This window comes from Nannobrachium achirus (assembly GCF_963921795.1).
Source record: "Nannobrachium achirus genome assembly, chromosome: 24".
Classification (NCBI taxonomy): Eukaryota; Metazoa; Chordata; class Actinopteri; order Myctophiformes; family Myctophidae; genus Nannobrachium; species Nannobrachium achirus.
Genome location: NC_137831.1, coordinates 32,043,755 through 32,067,567, shown reverse-complemented (window position 1 = coordinate 32,067,567; position 23,813 = coordinate 32,043,755). Strand labels below are relative to the sequence as shown.

Sequence of the window (23,813 nt, the reverse complement as noted above, 5' to 3'; positions counted from 1 at the left end):
GGTACTTATTTTACCTGAATACATTTCTCAGGCTCAGTCAGTTTGCCAGCGTTTAATGTACATCATGAAATAATCTATGTAATATCACAGCCAGGTAGTATTCTGAGGTATTTGTACCTTGCTTGAATGTTTCCAATTTCCAAAACTTTTACTTCTACCCCACTAGCCCCATATAGAACCTCACCCGTATACGGAGCACAACAGTATGCAGCGACACGTGAGGTTCTATATGGGGCTACTACCCCACTAGCCTACATTTCTCAATCCACTACATTTATTTTAAAACTTAAGTTATAGTTACTTTGCAGATATGCATTATAATATTAATATTATAAAAACATACATGAACCACCTTGACTATTTGAAAATAGATGATCAAGCTCTACAACGATTTCTCATTTATGTAAACGTGTACATTTATTCTAAGTTGAGCAACAACATTGTCAAACTCATTTCATATAAAAAAATAATAATACAAAATAAATAAGAACTACGAAAAGGCAGACAAATTATGTTGTTAGGTCAAGGTTTCTTTTAAAATTCGATCTCAATTTCCAGTAGGAAGGTGTGTCTTACAATAACATAAATAGGCAAAAAAAAGTACCTCATGTGTGTATTTGGGCCAGCTGAGCAGAAGAGCTGCAGTGTTTATTTAGTCTGCAGTCTGGTGTTCTTCAGCCATGGAACCGTCTGAAATATAGACATATCTCCCTGTTTTTCTGTGTTTACTTAGATATAATATTGTGTTGCATAGGTTCAACACAACGAACAAAAAGATACTCAAGGGATTCTCTCCTCTGTGATGTGTAAGTAAAAAACAAAAACAAAAAAACGCTGTAGCACGATGCTAACGTTAGCCACCACGGGCCACCGTTGGTTGAACAATTGAGCAATGTTTTGTTTACACAACCACCAGGAGCTAATATTAATAGTAGGTATAAAAATGTTTTGTCCATAGTCTTCACGAATCACGATACAAAAGTGACGCTGCACTGGTGGTATTAGTATAATTGCTAATTGGTAATCTATTTGATTATTTGACCCATGTCAATGTTGTTGTCAGTGAGCCTATCTTATTATTGTTGGCCATAATTTAGCTTAATCATCATTACTTTTCCCTTTTTCTCGTGGTTTTGTTAGATTGTGTACACAAGGTACACCACCGCAAAAACCTGTTCATTTAAATCTTCTGAGACAGATAGGTTTACATTTTGTCACCAGAAGGTTTCTGTTTAATTTTACATAGGCTTAGGATAGGATATGGTGTTTTTTTTTGGACATGATGACCAATGTCCAATTCAAGTAAAAAGTACAAGCCTTCCAAGATTTGATTTGAGTATTTGATCACACATGAGAGAAACACCATGCAGTGATAACCTGCATAAGCAGATTATAATGCATTGTAAGTATGTTTATAATGCATATTTACATTGGTATACGTAGCAAATGTCACAAAAAAGGTTCTACAAAACTACTGTATGTAGTGTATACTGTAGTTGAAAGTAATTCAGTAGTTAGTTAGGCAAAACAAAAGCCTTATTTAGGGTTATTGTTGAGTGTATAGACTTATTATACATATCATGCCTATTCTTGAGGATTACTCCTGTAGAAAGGGAGAGGAGACATGTTTGAACAACTGCCTTGATGAGCAAGATTTTTTATATGTATATTAAAGACACGGCTTGCACATAACACAGTTAAGATGACTAGATACTACTAGATACCTGTATTATCCCAAGGGGGAAAATCAGTCTGAGCAGTTTAAGGATATTTACAAACGTACAGAAAAGTATGAAAAGAAAAAAAATTGAACAGTGTACAGTAAAGACCAAGGTACACCAAAGAGAGGGAACAAATAATATATACATAAAGTGTCAAAAACTGTCAACGCTTATAAGTGAAACAGTCATACTTAAAAAAAAGCTAATATCAATACTTAAGCACAATTATCAATACAGTGCCAAACAAAGGTGTCCATAACAGTCAATGCTAGTCAGTGCTACAAGTATCTCACCGCCATGTCAAACACAAGCAAACTACTCAATACTACACAACCTAATCGAGCAGAGCCAAACAAAGAAAGTGTCCATTGGTCAGTGCTAAAAGAAAACAAGACAAGACATGACTGTACAATATGAGTTGTCTTGTTGTCTAGTGTTCCACAGGCTTGAGCAATGAGCACGTTCATTACCCATATTGAAATTCAGTTCAGTAAGAGAGAAAAGTCTTGGTCATGGCAAATTGCGAATGGTGAATGTTGTCTTCCCTCCTGATCAACACTTATTTTTGTATTGTTGTCTGTTGGGACAGGGTTGTGACATCATGGACGGTCACGGTGACCTGAGCTCCCAGGACAGAAAGGACCTGGACAAATTCATCAAGTTCTTCGCCTTGAAGGTCAGAGAACAGGAGATGGGTGTTCTTGGACAAATAACGTTGCCGTTCGCCTTTCAATTACCAAGTGACTTTCTGAGGGCTATCTATCTACTGTATCTTCTGCTTATTGATTATTGCTATCTCTGTGGTCTCCTCATGTATCATTAAATTTGATGCAGTACTTCATCTCTCTTAGCTTTGGTTTGACTCAAATGTGTCTGTTTACAGTTGCTATGGTCATGTGAAAGTAATTTTTTTAGACCTGACCTGGAAAATATGTGCTATGTAAACAGCTTTATTTATTTTAGTTTTATACAACATTACTGCTGTACAGACAGTCTCACACTGGGTGTTTTGAGGGCACGGCATAGGCCTTGCTTGGCTTGGCTTATTAGGTGACTCTGGATCAAGTAACGGATACATTCATTCAGTCTTTATTTAAACCATGCGATTGCATTGAGGGAGAGCTCACTGAGTCAAAACAAAACCTTTGTTATAAATAAATACATTTGAACCCCATGATCCCTTGTAGCATCCCTATTCTGGGCATTTCATAACAGGTGAACATTTGGCAAAATAGCAGATCTGCAAGCTCACAACGATTTGCACCATTGTGTGAGCTTATACAGTAGATATGCTATTTTGCCACAGTTGGTGTCGAGGGGAAAAGGAAGCAGACCAAGTTTAGAGCCCTGGGGAACCCTGGTCAACAAAGTACATACAGTAGAGTTTAAGCGTTTAATATAATACAATTTTAATGACTTAAACCTGTTACTTGATTCTCTATGAGTGTTTCTAAGCAATTCAAGTCAAGACTGGCTTTCCTGTGTGTTTGTTGAGCTGTAGTTTCATAACTTGTATGCACATTTCCTGTGTTATCCGTTTCTGCGTTGCTGTTATTGGTTGCTGTGTTATTTCCTGATTGGTGAGATAATTAATTTCCTGTTCTCAGACTGTCCAGGTGATCGTCCAGGCTCGTCTGGGAGAGAAGATCTGCACTCGCTCCTCCTCGTCACCCACCGGCTCCGACTGGGTAACCAGGACATTCCTCACTTGTCTCCTTCCGTGCATGATTGTGGCCAGGGGTCTTCAACGTTTTTAGGCCAAGGACCCCTTAGTTGAGAGAGAGATGAAGCAGGGACTCCCTCAACCTTTTCATAGATTCCATATAGTTTCGTCATTTGACAGCACAATCATCATTGTATTTTGGTTTCATGTCAATTTGTGTTTTCAGATATTTAACCACTTGAGCTGTCAATACATAACCTTTCACTCTGTACTTAGTCTGCTCTTTTTCCCCTCTGCACCAAAGCTATTTGCCAAAATAGCCGATTAACACCTCGTGCTGCGAGGCGTTGTGAGCTTGTAGATCTGCTATTTCTGGCTAAAGTTCTCTGAATATGGACGCTAGGGTTCACGTGGTTATATAAAAAAGGAAGAAAAAAGGTTTTTTATCACACAAAGATTTGGAGGACCCCCTGTAGTAACTCTGAGGACCCCCTAGAGGTCCCGGACCCCCTGTTATCTTTGCACCTCTCTTCCCTGGAGGAAAGATGTCAGGCTGCCTATTAACCACATACTGTGAAAACCACATCTACAAGCCCACAACTTGCAACGTTGTGAGTCTGTAGATCGGCTATTCTTACCGAAAAGATTTGGTGTAGAGGGGAAAAGGGAGAGGGCAAAGTATCGACCACTGGGGAACCCCAGTCTGCCAAGTATATGGTTTAAGTAGTTAAAGCTCATGGAAAAGAATGAACAGCACTTGAGAGTTGGTCTTTGTAGGCCTGAAATAGTAATGGAAAACGAATAAACGGCAAAAGAAAAGTGCCTCCCCGCCACCCATTCCATCTGTCCAATCCACTTTCATTTTGAGCAGATAACGTAACGTACTGTTGTGTCGAATGATAATGTAACTGTTATTGTCCCGTGACTATGGACATGGATCCATTTGCAACAACGCTTTCTCTCCCTGTCCTGTTTCCATCTCGGTTTTCATGCCCGTCTTGAAAAGTCCTCCAAGTTAAGGGTTATTGTGTTACCCTTCTCTGCTTTCCACCCATTCCCTCCTCTTTGTCTCTTTCTGTCTGGGTACTTTTCCTCCAGTTCAACCTGGCCATTAAAGACATACCTGAAGTAACTCATGAAGCCAAGAAGGCCCTGGCCGGCCAGCTTCCAGGCATCGGTCGCTCCATGTGTGTGGAGATCTCCCTCAAGACATCAGAGGTAAGATTGCAGTCGGTATCTACTACAGTATCTACCCTACGCCATGCTAACCACTGCTGTCGCCAGGGTAGACTGGTTTACCTATGATCCTAGATTACTATTAGTGTTGCCCGATCCCGATCACGTGATCGGATCGGCCGCCGATATGGCCGTTTTTATAAGATCGGAGATCGGGGAAAAAAAAATCGAAAAGATTTTTTTTTTTTTTTTTTTTTTTTTTTCAAAAAAATATTTTCTGGGAGTACTGAAAGTTACAGGTAAGGTGAATGCGATATGAAATGTAAGCTTACCATAATCACAGTAATCCTTAATCATTTTCAATCATATTCAAGGGCTTTTGGAGAAATGAGACAGACAGAGCACTGCAGAGGGAAGGTGATTGTGTCAGACTCTGTGTACAGCTGGCAGCTGATGCCAATAAGTAGTAATTGGCCCCTTGCTAATGGATCAAAGGAAGGCAATTATGTCTCTCTGCACTGTCAACTAGCTCAGTGGTTCTCAACCTGTGGGTCGGGACCCCCAGGGGGGTCCTCAAATTATTTTGGGGGGGTCCCCAGATGATTAACTTAATGTGCAACATTGTTTTCTCTCTCAACAGTAAACAAATCAACATAAAGTTTAAGTGTATAGAGGGTATCTGCACATTTCGAAAGTGAAAAATTAAGGACTTTTTAATACCTCTAAAATGACAAATTAAACATTGGCCAAATTGTCAAATATTAAAGCCAGAAATTGTGAAAATAGCCGATCTACATGCTCACAACTCCTCGCGTTGCGAGGCGTTGTGAGCATGTAGATCTGCTATTTTCACAATAGAACCCTGTTATACAAAATATACTTCCTCAACTCTTCACGGTCGGGGGTCCCCAGTTAAAATATGATTATTTTGGGGGTCACGGCCTGAAAAGGTTGAGAACCAAGTGATAGAATGAATAGAATTTTTTTTTCTTCTTAATGCCTTGCCAAAAGATCGGATCGGGAAAGATCGGGATCGAATCGGAAGCAATAATATTTGATCGGTATCGGATCGGGAGCAAAAAAACCCTGATCGGGGCATCCCTAATTACTATTCCTATGCCTTTGATCTATACCTTGTATTTGCTTGTTTACTGTAAATCGCTCTGGATTAAGAGTGTCTGCCTAATGCAGACATTTAAATTGGTAATGGAGGCAAAAGTCAGTCCATACCTTCTGTCTCGATGTGTGTGAGGCCCCCACATACCTCACAATACTTAAGGATAAAGATCCTTTGGAAGCCAGCCCTTTTTGGGCAGAATAGAATCCAAATGCCGGACAGTGGTTTTGCCAGTTTTGTCAACAAACCATTGTCTAAAACCAAAAAGACTCTTCCAACTGTCCGTGGAAGATTTATTAAGTATTTAACTATTAGAAATGGCATGCCGTACCCCGGCCTCTCCTTATTTCTTTCTGTCTGGTGCATGTGATTTGTTTGTACAAGAAATATGAAGCTGATATAGGCCTAGTAGAAATAATGCAAGCTTAGCTGCAGAGACAAATGCATACACAAACACAAGACGTTGAGGTTGGAATTAACAGTGGTTTAATTTAGCTCATTGTAGGTCTCTAATTATTCTCTCTCTCTCTCTACACCAGGGTGACTCCATGGAGTTGGAGACTTGGTGTGTGGAGATGAATGAAAAGTGAGTGTGGTTCATTGTGTTTTTTCACCAGTGGCCTGTAGTTATTGGGTCAAAGGGATAGGATGTGATGAAACTGATTGATCCCAGTAAGCAATTGGGTTGACACAGCAGCTAGAGACAGTAAACAACACATGGAAGGATTACGTGGGAAATTGACTCTATTGACTATATAGTTGCAGTGTGTACAGAATTGTCACCTATATGTTGTTTTTGTCCCTCTGTAGGTGTGATAAAGATATAAAGGTGTCTTATACTGTGTACAACCGCCTGTCCCTCCTGCTGAAGTCACTGCTGGCTATCACCAGAGTCACTCCTGCATACAAACTGTCCAGAAAGCAGGGACATGACTATGTCATATTATACAGGTATTTACAATTTGCTTACTCTGTGTGGGTGCCTGTGCACATACAACAATGTTGTTTCCGGTCTGCAGCTATTGATTATTTTCATAGTGATTATTCTCTTGATTACCTTTTCTATTAATCTAATAATCAATGAATCCTCTCCTCTCTAGGATATACTTTGGTGAGGTCCAGCTCAGTGGACTAGGAGAAGGTAACTTATAACCTGTTCTAATTGGAACTGTCTGTCCAGCACACATCAAAAATGAATGCATGTTTGTTCCAGGATAGCAAAAGACTATGTTAAGTTCAGGTTCAGTTTCATTTATTTGAAAGGCTCTGTTTTTTTGTGTAGGTTTTCAGACGGTACGCGTGGGCGTAGTGGGCACCCCTATTGGAACCGTCACCCTGTCTTGTGCCTACCGCACTAACCTGGCATTCATGTCTAACAGGTAACACACTCACACACACACACATATACTCGGGTCAACCGACTGAATGTGGCATTACATAATGATGTCATGTACTGTATGTATGTTTTTCGTAGCGATGGATGGTCTGTTTAGGTATGTGTGGCTCTCTAGCTTAGTCTATAATCATGGATTGGCCCACAGGTCCTCCAGGCTAAAATGACCCTGTGCGTTCACTCTGATTAGCACATTGATGGGGTCAAATGCAGAAAAGTGATGTCCCCTCAGACATCACACTACAAATACACTTATCACTAATAGCCAACTAGCTTTTCTCTCTAACCATCATTTCATTGTAATGGTTTTCTTTGTAGTGCAGGCGAGATTTTGTGAATTTAGAATTTATGGTGTTATTCAGCAAGTGTCCTGTGGTTTTGCTATGTCTCCGTCTGCAGACAGTTTGAGCGCTCGGCTCCCATCATGGGGATCATCGTGGACCACTTCCTGGACCATCCCTATGGCAACCACCTGGCCCACCACAACGCGGGGCAGCCCTGCAACTACAGGTACTAGAGATGGTACCCATACACACTGTCAGCCCGTGACGGTCTTATCACGTATGTTCACTGTATGTCACTTTTGATCGGAGGAAATTGTTTGGTCGTCTGATGTATGGTACCTTCATATTGAGTGTACTATCAACTAAAAACTCCTATCTATCCATCTTCTGTGATCTTTTAGGATCATACATACGGCTGTCACGATTACAAATTTGACGATTGTCACACAAATAATTGTGGTTAACGATTGAATTGTGTTTGGCATTGGACATGGGAACATGTAAAAAATGTCATTTATGTTGGCCTTTTAGGCTTCCTAATCTACAGTTGCTCAGGGCACATGACAACATATATATTTATACAAATACATTACTGACATATTTAATCATTTTAGACTTTAGAAGAATACATCTTCTAAAATAAACCAATATGGAAACAATTATGGTGATTATGCAAAATAATTGCGATTAGACGATTATGTAACATTTGTGACAGGACTAATCATACATTGTCTGAGCACTTGGCTCTGAACCAGCCTTGTGTTACTTGTTCGTTGCTATAGAGTGAAATCCAGACTCTTAACCTTACGGGTCCATTTTTACAGCACTCCTAGAGTTTTCTCTCACGTGCGTGTGTGTGTACGTCTGTCTGTGTGTGTGTGTGTGTGTGTGTGTGTCCAGAGCCCCGGGTGAGGAGGACGGAGTGTTTGCAGGAGTGGAAGATTCCCAGGAGGTGTGCACCACCTCCTTCTCTACCTCCCCTCCCTCACAGGTATGACCCAGCAAACGCACACTCTTTAGTTCTCTTCTTCACACATCTATATTCTGTCTAGGGATGGGACCATGTCACGATTATTGTGACCAAAGAAATTGCGATTTACGATATTATCGCAATAATCTAAAAATCCCCAACGCGTTGTGAGCTTGTAGATCGCCTATTTTTGGCAAAGAGATTTGGTAGAGTGAAAAAAAAGGACTGTATCAAGTACGTTATTTACAGGTCCGTTTGACCAATTATAAGTGGTACCGGATATGCAGCTCTGCAAATAAAAGGTGAATTGACCCCAGTGCATGACGGAGGATAATTTCACGAAAAATGTATATCTCCACAATACGATTATTGTGGTTTTTTTTAATGAACGATAATAACGATTATCGTCCCATCCCTAATCTATATTCTGTCACCTGTTCTTTGTCTTTTTTCCCCACTGTTTTTTCAAATGTTTTTCATCTCCTGCTCTTCTCTCTTCTGTCTGTCCCCTTGTTCATGTCTGTTCCTTCTCTCTTCTCCCTGCCTCTGTGAATTGCCTGTCTGTGTGTGTGTCCGTCCGTCTGTCTGCTCTGCATCTGGTTTTGCGGCCGTGTGTGCGTGTCTTTGTCCATCGGACTCTCTCTGCTGTTTGTGTGTGTGCGTGTCCTCCTGTCTCAGTGTGTGTGTACGTTGACTCCCTCCCCTGCAAAGGCCTCTAAGCCCCTCCCCTTGGACAGTTTGCAACACCCTGGACCTGTCACTCACACTGTGAGTTTTATTGCTTGGCTCTGTGAGAATGAGAATCTGTATTAGGGCTGGGACTTAATTACAAAAAATGAATGTGATTAAAAAAATATATATACGCATTCTAATTGCGCTTAGTTTTTGCACCATAGAACCTTTCTCACTGGACAAGTTTCAGGCGTACTGATCTTTTTTTTTTTTTATACTTTTTATTGCAATGGTTTCAAGTTTTTATATTTCTTATATCATGTTTTGTCCATATTTGCAATTATTTTCATTTTCTTTTCATTTCTTTTTAAATAAAATACATATACACCAAGTGATAAACAGAAATACAACATTCACATTTTCCCAAACAAAACCATTTTATGCTATTAGCTAAAACTAATCTAATCATATACACAATTCAGAAAAATGGGGGGGAGGGGGGGGAGCTTAGTAATAATGAATAATAATATTAACTCACTCACTCTTATACCAAAATGAGTTTTAATTTAAATAAAATTACTGCTATTTATATCCGATTAAACATGTGATTAATTTTGATTAATTAATTACAAAGCCTCTAATTCATAAAAAAAAATGTAATCGAGTCCCTGCCCTAACCTGTATGTAACATATTAGTGTCTTCGCCATTTGGTGTCTAGATTGAAGTTCTTATGGTAAAGTATGAATAGGGATCACAGTTGAGCTAACTTTGTAAAAACTGGACAACCTTTCCTCTAAACCTTGTTGTTTCTGGCTTTCCTCTACCCCCTTTTAAAACCTTGTATGTGCTCTCTGTTCTCTTGTGTCTGTCTATGTCTCTCTATCTCCATCTCTGTTTTTAAATGCGTGTTTGTCTCTCTCTTCACCTGTCTCTCCAGTTGTACAGTTCAAGGATGTCATACCAGCCCACCACTGTAGGGGGAGCTGCTGACCATGGTCACCCTGGTGCTGTCAACCCACACCAGGTAACCAACACACACACACACACACACACACACACACACACACACACACACACACACACACACACACACACACACACACACACACACACTATAAATGGTATAAAAAAAGACTCAGAACAGATGGTGTGGGACACTCAAAGTTTTGTCCCTTAGTGTTTGGACACTGGTAACTCTTCATCTTCTTTTTCCTTGTAAGGTGTTGCATGCTGGGAAGGAGGGTGGGGTTGCGTTGGGTCCTGTCCAACCTGCTCACGGGGCTGATGCTCATGTGACAGCTGACCATGCTCCTAACACTCCTGGCAGCAGGTAAGACGTTTCTTCTGTCATTCCATGATGTTCGGGATGTAGTAACCAGTAAGACTCCCTAATCGGGAGATAAGCGACCGTTGACAAATATCACAACCTCCACCTCTCACGTCATACGGGTAGCCATAGTTACACCTGGAATGTTGAATCTCCATATATGGAGATAACCTACGCATCACACAAAGTCTGACCTCACCAGCCCATACTTGGGCATGGACGACTTATATCTCCATATACGGAGATGGCCATATATGGAGATACGATGACATCACAGAGTCCACAGCTGATGATGTGGCGTGATGTCATACAATACACAAACAAGCCCTATATAAAGGGGCAATTCTCACCAGGGAAGAGAGCATTGCCTGGAATGTTGAATCTCCATATATGGAGATAACCTACGCATCACACAAAGTCTGACCTCACCAGCCCATACTTGGGCATGGACGACTTATATCTCCATATACGGAGATGGCCATATATGGAGATACGATGACATCACAGAGTCCACAGCTGATGATGTGGCGTGATGTCATACAATAAACAAACAAGCCCTATATACTGATGCGATACGATGACATCACAGAGTCCACAGCTGATGATGTGGCGTGATGTCATACAATAAACAAACAAGCCCTATATACTGATGCGGAGATATGAGCAGGGCAAAGGTGTGACGTGTGACCGACCGACCGACCGACCGACCGACGGACGGCCGGTGGAGGTTTTCATAGTAAACTGCTCCCTGACGGTCGCAACAATACATTAACTATTCAGTTTTTTCTTAAATTAATCCCATATTTTCTGCCACTCTGAAATTTCACTTGAGGTTTAGTCGCAAGACTAAACCTCGCCTTCTAGAACTCCTCATTCCTTGTATGTATCACACAGTAAAACCTTAGTGATCAAACGTTAACCAAATGAACTTCTCTCCCATCAGAAGTCGGGTATCTACAAGTCTACAAAAAAATGCATAAAATGTCACTAACTCAAACAAGCTGACAGTTGTCTGCACCATGGCAGGAGCAAGTTATATTTCCTATAGGTCCTTCCTGTAGTGGAAAACGAGAAGAGTTAAGCCGTACGTCTTTGACACCAATATAATCTCTCGTTCTCTTCCCAGTGGAGATGATGAGGGTCTGTCCCAGAGCACAGAAGGGAGGAGCGATGGAAGGAGAGATGAAGCAGGGAGGAGGAGTGCGTCTCCTTATTGTGACCCGGTGGAATCACTGTCCGCGTTCACCAGGAGGGTTGGAGCGTTTGTCAATAAACCCAACACACAGGTTGGTCTGTCCCACACGCACGCACGCACACACACACACACACACACACACATACAAGGTCTGACACAACCATTTAGGACTTTATTAAGACTATATATCAGAGAGAATAAATACCTGGGCAATTCAGGGGAGACTACCCAAATACTGGAGCTGGTCTGCACATTATTTATTGTGCAGGGGTGTCAAATAGTCTTCTGGCATTAACAATTTATACATTGCTATCAAATAATCTTAATTACAATGAAATTAAGTTGTCGTGTTTTTTGTGGTGTTTTTTTAAGGGTAACAGAAGCAATATTACACTTGAATGTCGTGCATTACCGTGATTATTGGCTTTTCAGCCCTGCCTACGGAACTCGGCTGTCGCTTCGTTCCTTGCAGCAATGCTCGCGTGCCAATAAACACGATAATGCACACCCTCTCGTGTGATATTGGTATTGATTAATTACGATCTAACAAGGTTACCATGCAAATCTTTGACTTTCTCAATGTAGGTTCAGCCGTAGCACATAGTTCTTTAACTTCGGTTGGTCTGTGTGTGTGTACAGGTAGCAGCAAGTCTGGACTTGCCGTTTGCAGCCTTTGCACCCAGAGGTTTGGACAACGAGGACAATGACCCCATGGTAACAACATTGATTTCCATTGGCTTTGTGTTACTTCACTAATCTCAAACCACTGACTGGATCAATGAGCGCCATGTTTCTTTTGCACACTTTTATGTACCTTTAAAAATATTTAACTCCAATTTAATGGAAGCCCATGGACCTCTGTTCGGGCTGAAAGTGAAACCACCTAATACTAGGTTTTACATAAGCTGTATTCTGAAAATAATTCTGTGTCGGGAAGTGTAGTATTTGTGAAGTATGAACGGTTTTAGTGCCGACCGACCAGTTTTGCCTTGTCTCCTTACTCTCCTAATTATTAGCGACTTTGGGCTTGTTTTGCTGTTGCTTGAAAATATTGGTAGTTGCAGGGTTTTTTTTGTGCTGGTTTCTAAAGTGTAGTTGCATATTTGGGCTTGCTTCCTAATGTTTAAACCAGTTAAACATTTCCATGTCAAGGACCGCCTACATTAATACCGGTATGTATTTATCTGCAGACCCCCTTTACTTATGGGGGCTAGTAGTGTTACTGTAAATGGTAATAAAACAAATGCCGGTTTATTGTGTATAAAAAGACATATTTAACCACTGAAATCAAAATCGCTAAAACGATAGAAAGAAGTAAATGTAAACATTTTAACACTCTTCTCTAATTACAATCTAAAATATAAACCCTTGTAAAAAACAACAAAGTTGTCCTTTAACAGAAATGTATACAGTAGCAATGGAAAGCCTTATAGTGGAGTATCACTAACGTACGTGTGTGTGTGTGTGTGTGTGTGTGTGTGTGTGTGTGTGTGTGTGTGTGTGTGTGTGTGTGTGTGTGTGTGTGTGTGTGTGTGTGTGTGTGTGTGTGTGTGTGTGTGTGTGTGTGTGTGTGTGTGTGTGTGTGTGTGTTAGGTTCAACCCCCTGACTCCCCCCAGGCCCCCTCCCCCCTGCAGGGCAGTCTGCACTCCCAGGAGTCTGAGGGTTCAGGACAACAACCAGACGACTTTGTCATGGTGGACTTTGTAAGGATCTCCTTTTTCTCTGCATGGACTAATTGAACTAGTTATCAATTGATGGTAAAATTATCTCAAACTTTTTCAAGTCTAGGACCCCGAAATTGATATATATATATTTGGCAGATGCTTGTAGATTAAAGCAATGAGCCGCTAGAGGTTGCAGTTTACAGAGTATTTTATAATGTCTGAGAGAGGCGTAGGTGGACATGAGGTGCTAGCTGAGTGTCTCCGACCCTCTGAGGCTAAGTGAAACTACCAGAAAGCATGCTGTCATTTCACAAACGACTGACAGTTGATGATATTCATCCTTGGTTCATGTTTTGTTCTGCCAGAAACCGGCCTTCTCCAAAGATGACCTGTTGCCCATGGACCTGGGCTCCTTCTACAGGGAGTTCCAGAACCCCCCACAGCTGGCCAGTTTGTCCCTGCACATCAGCTCTCAGGCCTCCATGGCCGATGACCTGGTATGTATACTGAAGCGAAGCTATAGGATTTTATTTTCCCCACCTAAAAATCTAAGTCATCATTGAACCCCTTTCGGGGCCGACAGTTTCACCCCCCTAGTTTAAACAGTACAAGCTTTATCGGTGTTGAAAGAAGTGCAGAACATGTGTCTGCAGATTGCTATGGGCTATCTCTGGCAGAAACAAGCACACAAACATTTGATTCTACACACATTAACCCAGGGGTAGGCAACCTTAGGGGCCCTGGCACACTGGCATAAGTGTGTGTGAGAGGAGTTTTATTTAAATATTGTTTTAAACGTGGTCAATTACATTTAGTCACCTAATTTGAAGCAAATTACACCCTACATAATTCTATGTTCATTAAAATTCTGAACTTTGACTGGGGAGGGAGTCAGGGAGATAAGTGGGTTCTTGCTCTGTATCTAATGATCGTTATAACAATGTCCTGACAATCAACATATGTCGGAAATTTTGATGGGGTGTCGTTAAAATGTATGTTGACATGGCACACATCTAAAAAATAAAAACATGGCACTTCATTTAAAAAGGGGTCCTTTTTAATGTCAAGGACCCCTAGAATTATATTTATATTTGACCGCGGACCCACATCTCAAAATATTTGTTATAAATATATGTATATTTATATTTTTCAAAAATAGCAGATCTACAAGCTCAAGGTGCGGCACCGAGTGCCCCGCTATGTGCTTGTAGATCTGCTATTTTTGAATGGCCAAAGTATAAAATTATGGTTAAAAGTGGTTCAAATCTAAAGCGACACGGTGCTATCACACAGCGACGTCTCTCTCCCCAGGACTCTCTTCCGGAGAAGCTGGCCGTCTACGAGAAAAACATTGACGAGTTCGATGCCTTTGTGGACATGCTACAGTAGCGAAGGAATGACTGGGTTTGAGCGGAGGTATGAGAGGGACCGGAGAACTTTGTAAAGCGTGTGTCCGTGAAGGAACACCCCTATGTATGTGCGTGTCAGCTTGTATAGAAGAGCCTTCTCTTACATGTAAATAAACTCTTTCTTGTTCACACACACTTAGAGCTTTATTAGAGGATGGTCAGTCTTTTTTTTCCTGTCTGGTGGCGGTTCTACACAACTCATGAAGTGAAATGGAGCGTTTGTATCTTTGATAACCAAGCGATGTCCTTCGGCAATGCTGTAGGCTACATAGTAGCATAATGCACTATGTATGGAACAGGCTGGTTTGTCCACTCTCAATACAGTGTTTATCTAAAAGTACAATCTATAGGAATGATCTTATCTATATACAAATTCATTGTAGATTGCTGCAAACGCTGTATGTATACTGACGTCACATACTGGCCTGGACACGGGACACCATATATGGGCATAAACGGGTGAAACAGAGCCCACATTTCTGACATCACTGTCACCGCCCCCTGGACTGCGCATGCATCGCCGTCAAGGTAACATCCGCATGCTGAAACAATGCCCAAATTTGAAGATGACCAACATCACTGATATGTCTGGGTTCTATATGTATATAGTCATGGCACCTGACAACGCTCACAATGAATGATGTCTTGTGCTAATAAATCGCTTGATGCAGTAGTATGTTGTTCATCTGTTCTCTGGAGTGTGTTAGTATATATATGAAAAATATACAGTAATCTGTCTCATCTTTATTGATACATTAGTTTTTTAGCATATCCGGAAAGTTATAAAGCAAACAAGCTGGAATTGTTTTAATGATATACTATGTAACTTTCTCAATGAAAGAAAAGGTTATTTTTTATATAATCTTTCACTGTTATACTTTTCACAATAACCAACCATTCCACATAAATGTGTTTTTTCAACGTCTCTGAACACTATTGAAAATGATTTGTGTTCGCGATTGTCTTCCCCTGAAGAAAAATGACATAGACATCAGAAATGTATTTACCGTATTTAGGTAGGTTTCTGACCATTTCGTTGCTTTCCAAAATATTGTGCCACCCACAATCAGTTACTGTATAACAGGTGTAAATAAATCCTACTGGTTGCTTGTATTGCAATATTGGTATTGATTGATTTGTCCATTAATCGGTTATTAGATAATGTCCAAAATTATCGCTGCTTCTTTAATTGTAATAGTTATTTTTTCATTGTAGCATGAGTGGCAGATAAACCTGTCTTGAATCTCTCTTGTTTTGTGTATTGTGTGTAGCTGTATGATTGTGATTGCTGTGTTAATTTACATTCCCCCTTTACCTTAAAGCGGCATTATCTAACTTTTCTCCAATCTGTATAGAGTATGTTCTCCAATCTGTATAGAGTATGTTAATACAAGATAACTTATACAAATGGGGTGGTTGTATTTTGTCTCTGCCCTTCTATTGAGACATTTTGATCGTGTTCATGTCTCACCACAGGATATGACATATTGACCTTGTACGAGCTAGCTCACCAAGTGAATTGATTTTAAACTTGCTATTAGGATAGAAAAACAGTGGTGAAGAATAGCCTGGGTGCCAGCCTGTTAGCTCCGTTCCGCGATTTATTTTGTCTCCGCATCACAGTCTGGAAATGATTCACGTCAGTTGTGATGTAGACAGCAACGTTGCTGACTGGATGTTGTGTTGCGGAGAGACAAAACAAATCGCGGAACGGAGCGAACAGGCTGGCACCCAGGCTAGGTGAAGAATGCTGGTTTGAAGGGGGAAAGTAAAAGGAAGGCAAATAACGAACCTCATTACACAGCTCCCAGCCATAACCTACAAACTTGCATCGTGTCATGGATGCATAAACAAAGCATGAATACAGTACAGTTGCACACAAGCAAGACCCGAGAGAGGAAGAGGGCATCAGCGAATGTACAAACCACAATTAATTTGCTAATGAGAGCACATTGTTGATCAATGATCTGCATTAAGTTTGGACTTCAGATAAACGATGAACTGAGCGTGAACCAGCCAGTCAAGTTCCATACAGACAGTATTAGATGAAGAGCACCACAGAGCTGATGAAGTATTGGGTGGCTAGACGAGGGGGACAAAGATCATTGGTTTGAAAAACAAAGGCCCCTGCTGTAATATGTTCTCTTCAGCCAACAGCATAAAGGAGACACCTTGGTAAACGAGAGCGGGCCCATAATGGAAAGCACTGTTGTCTTCTGCTCCAAGGACAATGGGCTCTATTTTGTGTTTGTCTTAAGTACCAGCTCTTAGCCTCTTATGCCTTAACTTAAAGGCCTGCCGCCTGTCCATACTGTCTCCGACCACGAAAAATGTTGTCAGAAAGGTTCGGTTCAACTACAAAATGACGTCCCTCACATCTTCTGAAAAGCATTACCCCAAATTAGAGTTCGGAAAGCTGCACATCGGGAAGTCGGAAACTCTCTGACGAAAAGTTTGGTGGTAGGAGACAGTATGGACAGGCCTTTTAAGTTAAGGCCTGAGAGCTGGTACTTAAAGTTGTACTATGTAACTTTTTTTATAAAACAAATCTTAAAATTCTCCTAACTATTAAATCACAAAAGTTTTAGAAGATCCGCGACGTGAATTTCAGCCTGTAAAGCCTTCTCTGTATGTAAACTGAGATCCTTGCCGTGGACCGGATCTCGCGCCAAAATTGCGTCATCACACTACCGGCCAATCACAGCGAGGGTTATACAACTGCCGGCCAATCACAGCGCATCTTGAAGTGGGGTCGCTATGGCAGCCATATTTGTTGTCGCCCGTTTGTACCATCCCTTCTCTAGGTAATTTCGCCTACCAGGCAGGGTGAAGGAGTCCGTATCTCTGGAATTACTGAACGCACAGGAACAAGGGACCCCTTAAAAGATAGATCTCAGCGAGGTGGAGGCAGACGCGGGGGTCTGAAGGTACGAAAAACGTCCGAAAGACGCGGACGCGACCGCGGTTTGCTATAGGGCTAATGACCACTAGTTGGGCATCTTACACAGTATGGCTTTAAGACAATCAAAATAGAGCGTCTTTGTTGCATTGCACTGGTTGCTTTGCTCTGTGGGGGAATCTTAACGCACATTGTAAATCGTTTTGGATTAAGGCGCTATAGAAATGCAGACCAATTATGTGCATTGTCTTAGCATCTCTCATCTCACCAAGGTGTCTCAGGGGTCTTCAACAGGGGGTCCGCGACCCCTAGGGGGTCCGCGGAGGTACTGCAGGGGGTCCGCAAAATTATTGGTAAAAAAAAAGAAAAAAGATTTCAAAAATTATTATTATTATTATTATTTTTTTACATTTATGTAAAAAAAAAATCATGATTCTATCCATTTTGAATAGCTTGAATACATGATTACTATGCAATTGACAGATTGTTGATATTATTGACATTGGTTCTCAGTTAATAAGTAGTATGTTTAGAAATGGTAGTGGTACGGCCCACCCTGCTCGCTGTAACTTGTACATTTTTAAAATAAAAAAAATATGTCGTAGCCCTGACCCCCCCACCCCCTACGAGGTGGTAGGGGGTCCCTGCTCCATCTCCCCATCAGTTTGGGGGTCCCCGGCCTGAAAACGTTGAAGACCCCTATTCTGTTTGCGGCTTAGCTGTACACTATGGTTTACACACTGAGACATTCTGTATCTAATGCAGCTTTTTAGTGGAATCAGCGCTGTTTTCTACAAGGAACCCAGGTGCTACTTGGCACAGCGCTATTGTCAATCTGTCTGAACACAAAGAGTCCTTTGCACTTTTGTTTCTCTGCTGTTATTACTAGATGTCCTTGTACAGTACAGCATGACTGCTCTGTTCCATTTCAATAAATCTACTCTTAATTCAACTGCCTTCTAATTTATTGTGCTTGGGATGTTTGCCCATTTGCTGTTTGCCCATTTGCAATTACTACTTAAAGATGCCAAAGGATGGTGTATTTTCATATATTGTTATTGTTGCCAAACTAAAGGCCAGTCCACACCAATGATTCACAACACAACTTATTCAACATGCAAAAACTTGCTCTACTTTCAACCATTATTCCCAATGGCAGTTGCAACTTGCAAGGACTGCATTGGTGTCGACTGGACTTCAAACAGTTTTGTTGCAGGGAATTGCGACTGCCCTTAAGAGCCAGGGTGAGGGGATAATGGCATGTAACCAGTAACCCTGTAAAAACAAGAAGGTTAGTGTGTTTGGAGCTGAGTTTTCACTCAGTATTTCCGATTGCCTTGTCAACTAACACGCTAGCCTTGTGTGACAAATTACTTATTTATGTAGTCATTTATATCCAAATTATTTTCCCTATTTTTGTATGTATTATTCTATTTATCTCTGTATTTCCTCACCTATTTCTGTATTTGTTCAAACGTATGTTAATTAGGGGGCATGTCTTGACTACTCAGGTATTAGAAATCAAACCCACACAGTACAGCCTACTACAGTCTATACTGTAACGTCTGTACAGCGGTTGAGATTTCAGTCAGTCAATATTTTGTCAGCTCTGCTTGTTGTGCTGCATGATGATAACTGCACATTGGTTTTATAAAATACAATACAAAATAAAGTAGGCCTAAATCATTTAGAAATTGAATTTACGTTCGAATAAAAGGAAGAATTCTATCTCTTTCGTTTACCTATTTAAAACACTCTTATATTACTTAATCTAGTCAATTATAGTTATACTGTCATGAACAAATTAGTGTTTTGTATCTATTATACCTGCATTTTGTGGTCCTATATCTCCTGCCAGATGGCAATAGATCGTACTCTCGGTTCAATACATGCAAGGGGTCGAATAAGATATCCTGTCTCCGAAAAGCCTTTCCTGGTGTCCTGGATTGTCTCCCACAGTGCTTGCCACTAGTTCCAGGTGTCTTGACACAGTGCCCAGCCAGCCACATCGTGTTCTCTCTGAGCTTGTCTATGACCCGTGGTAGGTCCCCAACCATAGAGGACCACATTTCAGGATGTGGTCCTCCCATGGGACACCTTGTGCTATTTGTAGCATTCGTGTGAAGACTCCATCCAGGGCCCTTTCCTGCTGTGGTGTGTGGGTCCATGTCTCAGCCCCATACAGCAGTACTGACTTCACTGTATACGAACAGCCGCCTCGTTTTATTATTTCCTTTACTTTCTATTTCAATCAAGTCGCCTTAATTCAAGTGACAGATCAGTCTAAAATAGTAGCCTCGCGTAGCCAGGCTTACTTATCTGCGAAGAGAAAAGCCTGGTGACAATAGAAGGCAGAAGACGTGAAGAGGGGGGGGCTGAATTTTCCCGGAAGCTGTATTTTTGTCACAGTGCGGTGTTCCTGCAAACGTATTCCCTGCACGAAAAAAGCTGGTCTACGTCTCCTGCTCCGTCGGTTACGCTCGCAATAAACAATATACAAACAAAAACATTGATTCAAGCAATGTTACACCTATTCAGAGTGAGTTAAGAGCTACAATCTATTTTAGTTTTTTCGCTGGGGAATGTAAACAGACCCGCATCGCATGACGTAACTTCCGTTAACCGCAGCACTTCCGTCACACACTTCAAGCCCTATTGTCAACAGGGTGCTAAAATAGTGGTTTTGTGATTTTTGTTTGTAAATATATATTTTTTAATATTTTAATTACATACTGTATATTTTAGGGACATGTCATGTGGTCTACCTGCACAGCCTTTGTGATCTACTGGTAGATCTACCTTTTGGGCCCTGCTTTAGTATATGGGCCACACTAACCGGCCCACAGTGGGCGTGGTGGGACTAGCCTGGGACCAGCCTATATACTAATGCAGCTAACTAGTAACACTAACTGCAGTAACTCCTTGTTTTAACATGTGTGGGGATGATGTCTAGCTGCAGCTAGGCTAGGGTGGGATGGCCCGCTCCTCCCACGGCCTGACCACGCGCCGTTCTGCACTCTGCAGTGAGGAGCTTCTCATTGGGTTTTTGAGCGGTGGAACGCTCCTCTGATTGGGTCCGTCCGTGGCTATGTGGGTCCCCGTCGACACACACACACACACACACACACACACACACACACACACACACACACACACACACACACACGCACACACACACACACACCCCACTAACCCTTTAGAGAGTTGGATTCGATCATTTTAAGGTATTTCCAATAGTTTTACTTCTACTACATATACATACTACCTCAACCCCTGCATGTACCTCAAGGTGTGCAGGCCTCCACCGCTCAGTTCACACAGGTGTGATTTTTTTTCACTGTGTAAAATCTCTGAACAACAAAACAGTATGGAGAGAGACTTTAAAGTTGGAGGGTGGTGTATAATATAGGACCCCTAAGGGCGAAAAGCTTTTCTAACCTATAGACTATACATGTCAGTCTAACCAGTGTGGCTGGTTCTAAAATGGATTGCATGTGGCCGATGTGGCCTCCATACAGTATATGGGCATTCCCATATGAAGTCCTGTTAGGGGAGCCACACTAACAATCCCTTGTATGCCCTTATATAGAGATCCCTGTCTGTAGAACCAGCCACACTGGTTAGACTGACATGACGGTTCTGATACTAAACTGCGACCGGCCGCAATTATGTTATTATTATTATTTGTTATAAGACACACCTAAACGAGAGATCAGGGAACTACAGTGGAGGATATTGAAGGGAGCACAGTTCTGTTCCCAGGATTAATCCCCCTCAGTGTCCATTTAGTGCCCTTTCTGTGATGAGCCAGAAACAATTTTTCATTGTTTCATGGAATGTTGCAGATTTACAAGAATGATTTGAAAAGTTGAGAATGTAATTTTTACGTTCTAATGAGGAGTGGTGTAAAAGGGCTTTTATTCGGTTATCAAAAATAAAATAAAAAAAGAGTGGCAGGTCAACTTTGTTGTCAACTTTGTTGTGGGACAGGCCAAACTGGCTAAACTGGCCATTTACAAAAACAGTAAAAAACAAGTGTTGAATGTTTCCGAGGGCTTGTGTTCATGTTTAAGGCATTGGTAAAAGCCAGAATCAGAGTGGACTTTTATTGGTGAATTTATTCAGTCATGAATGCTGATGATGATTTATTTTTTTATTTCTCAGAGGTGCTTCAATGAGGCTCTATGCTTGTGGAGGGACAGTTCATTTTTAAGTGTCATGATTTGAGAAAAAATAAAGTCTCTCTCTCTCTCTCTCTCTCTCTCTCTCTCTCTCTCTCTCTCTCTCTCTCTCTCTCTCTCTGCCTGAGGGGAGTGTAGAAAATGTAGTGTGTGTGTGTGTGTGTGTGTGTGCCTGAGGGGAGTGTAGAAAATGTAGTGTGTGTGTGTGTGTGTGTGTGTGTGTGTGTGTGTGTGTGTGTGTGTGTGTGTGTGTGTGTGTGTGTGTTCATGACTGGCTCACTCAGTCTCTGCCTGGGGGGCAGTTGCATAGTTGTTTTCAGGTGGAAACAGGAGTGAAAATAGCAGTTGTATCTTGTATGGCAGGTTGTGATCTTGTAGATCTGCTATTTTTGAATAGCCAAAGTATAAAATAATTGTTAAAAGTGGTTCAAATCTAAGTGACACAGATGCTTCCCAGGTCTAAATGGGTAAATAGTAGTGGTACTGCGTTTAACACACAGCAACGTTTTCTCTCCCCAGGACTCTCTTCCGGAGAAGCTGGCCGTGTACGAGAAAAACATTGACGAGTTCGATGCCTTTGTGGACATGCTACAGTAGCGAAGGAATGACTGGGTTTGAGCGGAGGTATGAGAGGGACCGGAGAACTTTGTAAAGCGTGTGTCCGCGAAGGAACACCCCTATGTATGTGCGTGTCAGCTTGTATAGAAGAGCCTTCTCTTACATGTAAATAAACTCTCTCTTGTTCACACACACACTTAGAGCTTTATTAGAGGATGGTCAGTCTTTTTTTTTCCTGTCTGGTGGCGGTTCTACACAACTCATGAAGTGAAATGGAGCGTTTGTATCTTTGATAACCAAGCGATGTCCTTCGGCACTGCTGTAGGCTACATAGTAGCATAATGCACTATGTATGGAACAGGCTGGTTTGTCCACTCTCAATACAGTGTTTGTCTAAAAGTACGATCTATAGGAATGATCTTATCTATATACAAATTCATTGTAGATTGCTGCAAACGCTGTATGTATACTGACGTCACATACTGGCCTGGACACGGAACACCATATATGGGCAAAAACGGGTGAAACGGAGCCCAAATTTCTGACATCACTGTCACCGCCCCCTGGACTGCGCATGCATCGCCGTCATGGTAACATCCGCATGCTGAAACAATGCCCAAATGTGGAGATGACTGACATCACTGATACAGGTTCTAAATATATAGTCATGGCACCTGACAATGCTCACAATGAAATGTCTCGTGCTAATAAATCGCTTGATGCAGTAGTATGTTCATCTGTTCTCTGGAGTGTGTTATATATGAAAAATATACAGTAATCTGTCTCATCTTTATTGTTGAAAATTATAAAGCAAACAAGCTGGAATTGTTTTAATGATATACTATGTAACTTTCTCAATGAAAGAAAAGGTTATTTTTTTATATAATCTTTCACTGTTATACTTTTCACAATAACCAACCATTCCACATACATGTGTTTTTTCAACAACGTCTCTGAACACTATTGAAAATGATTTGTGTTCGCAAGTGTCTTCCCTTAAAAAAGAAATTACATAGGCATCAGAAATGTATTTACCGTATTTAGGTAGGTTTCTGACCATTTCGTTGCTTTCCAAAATATTGTGCCACCCACAATCAGTTACTGTATAACAGGTGTAAATAAATCCTACTGGATGCTTGTATTGCAATATTGGTATCGATTGATTTGTCCATTAATCGGTTATTAGATAATGTCCAAAATTATCGCTGCTTCTTTAATTGTAATAGTTATTTTTTCATTGTAGCATGAGTGGCAGATAAACCTGTCTTGAATCTCTCTCGTTTTGTGTATTGTTTGAAGCTGTATGATTGTTATTGCTGTGTTAATTAACATTCCCCCTTTACCTTAAAGCGGCATTATGTAACTTTTTTCCTATCTGTATAGAGTATGTTAAATTGTTAATACAATATAACTTATACAAATGGGGTGTGTATTTGTCTCACCACAGGATATGACTAGCTAGCTTACCAGGTGAATATAATTTAAACTATTGGGATAGAAAAGCATTGGTGAAGAATGCTGGTTTGAAGGGGAAAAGTAACAAGAAGGAAAATAAACTCATTGCACAGCCATAGATGATGCA

At 41.1% G+C, this 23,813-nt stretch overlaps 1 protein-coding gene across 3 annotated transcripts; it reads left to right on the top strand.

Moving 5' to 3' along the window:
* Window positions 1–631: 631 nt before the first annotated feature.
* On the top strand, window positions 632–22,731 carry atg13 (ATG13 autophagy related 13 homolog). 3 transcript variants are annotated; one of them, XM_080720837.1, is made up of 18 exons: window positions 632–806; window positions 2,311–2,397; window positions 3,329–3,409; window positions 4,483–4,602; window positions 6,217–6,263; window positions 6,488–6,628; window positions 6,778–6,818; window positions 6,960–7,056; window positions 7,470–7,580; window positions 8,255–8,345; window positions 9,003–9,092; window positions 9,935–10,021; window positions 10,218–10,327; window positions 11,451–11,610; window positions 12,159–12,233; window positions 13,113–13,223; window positions 13,550–13,681; window positions 22,193–22,731. In XM_080720837.1, exons 2-18 carry the CDS (start codon window positions 2,323–2,325, stop codon window positions 22,268–22,270), a joined length of 1,647 nt encoding a protein of 548 aa, XP_080576963.1. In that variant the 5' UTR covers window positions 632–806; window positions 2,311–2,322; the 3' UTR covers window positions 22,271–22,731. The 3 variants fall into 3 exon arrangements, with proteins under 3 accessions (XP_080576963.1, XP_080576962.1, XP_080576964.1); XM_080720836.1 differs by lacking the exon at window positions 22,193–22,731 and adding an exon at window positions 14,496–15,840; XM_080720838.1 differs by lacking the exons at window positions 9,003–9,092; window positions 22,193–22,731 and adding an exon at window positions 14,496–15,840.
* The last annotated feature ends 1,082 nt before the right edge of the window (window positions 22,732–23,813 follow it).

Excerpts from the sequence above, each read along its gene's own strand:
- atg13 (XM_080720837.1), top strand. The coding sequence starts at position 2,323 with ATGGACGGTCACGGTGACCTGAGCTCCCAGGACAGAAAGGACCTGGAC. Across the intron at positions 6,819-6,959 it reads GCTCAGTGGACTAGGAGAAG|GTTTTCAGACGGTACGCGTG; the intron begins GTAACTTATAAC and ends TTTTTTGTGTAG. Across the intron at positions 11,611-12,158 it reads TCAATAAACCCAACACACAG|GTAGCAGCAAGTCTGGACTT; the intron begins GTTGGTCTGTCC and ends GTGTGTGTACAG.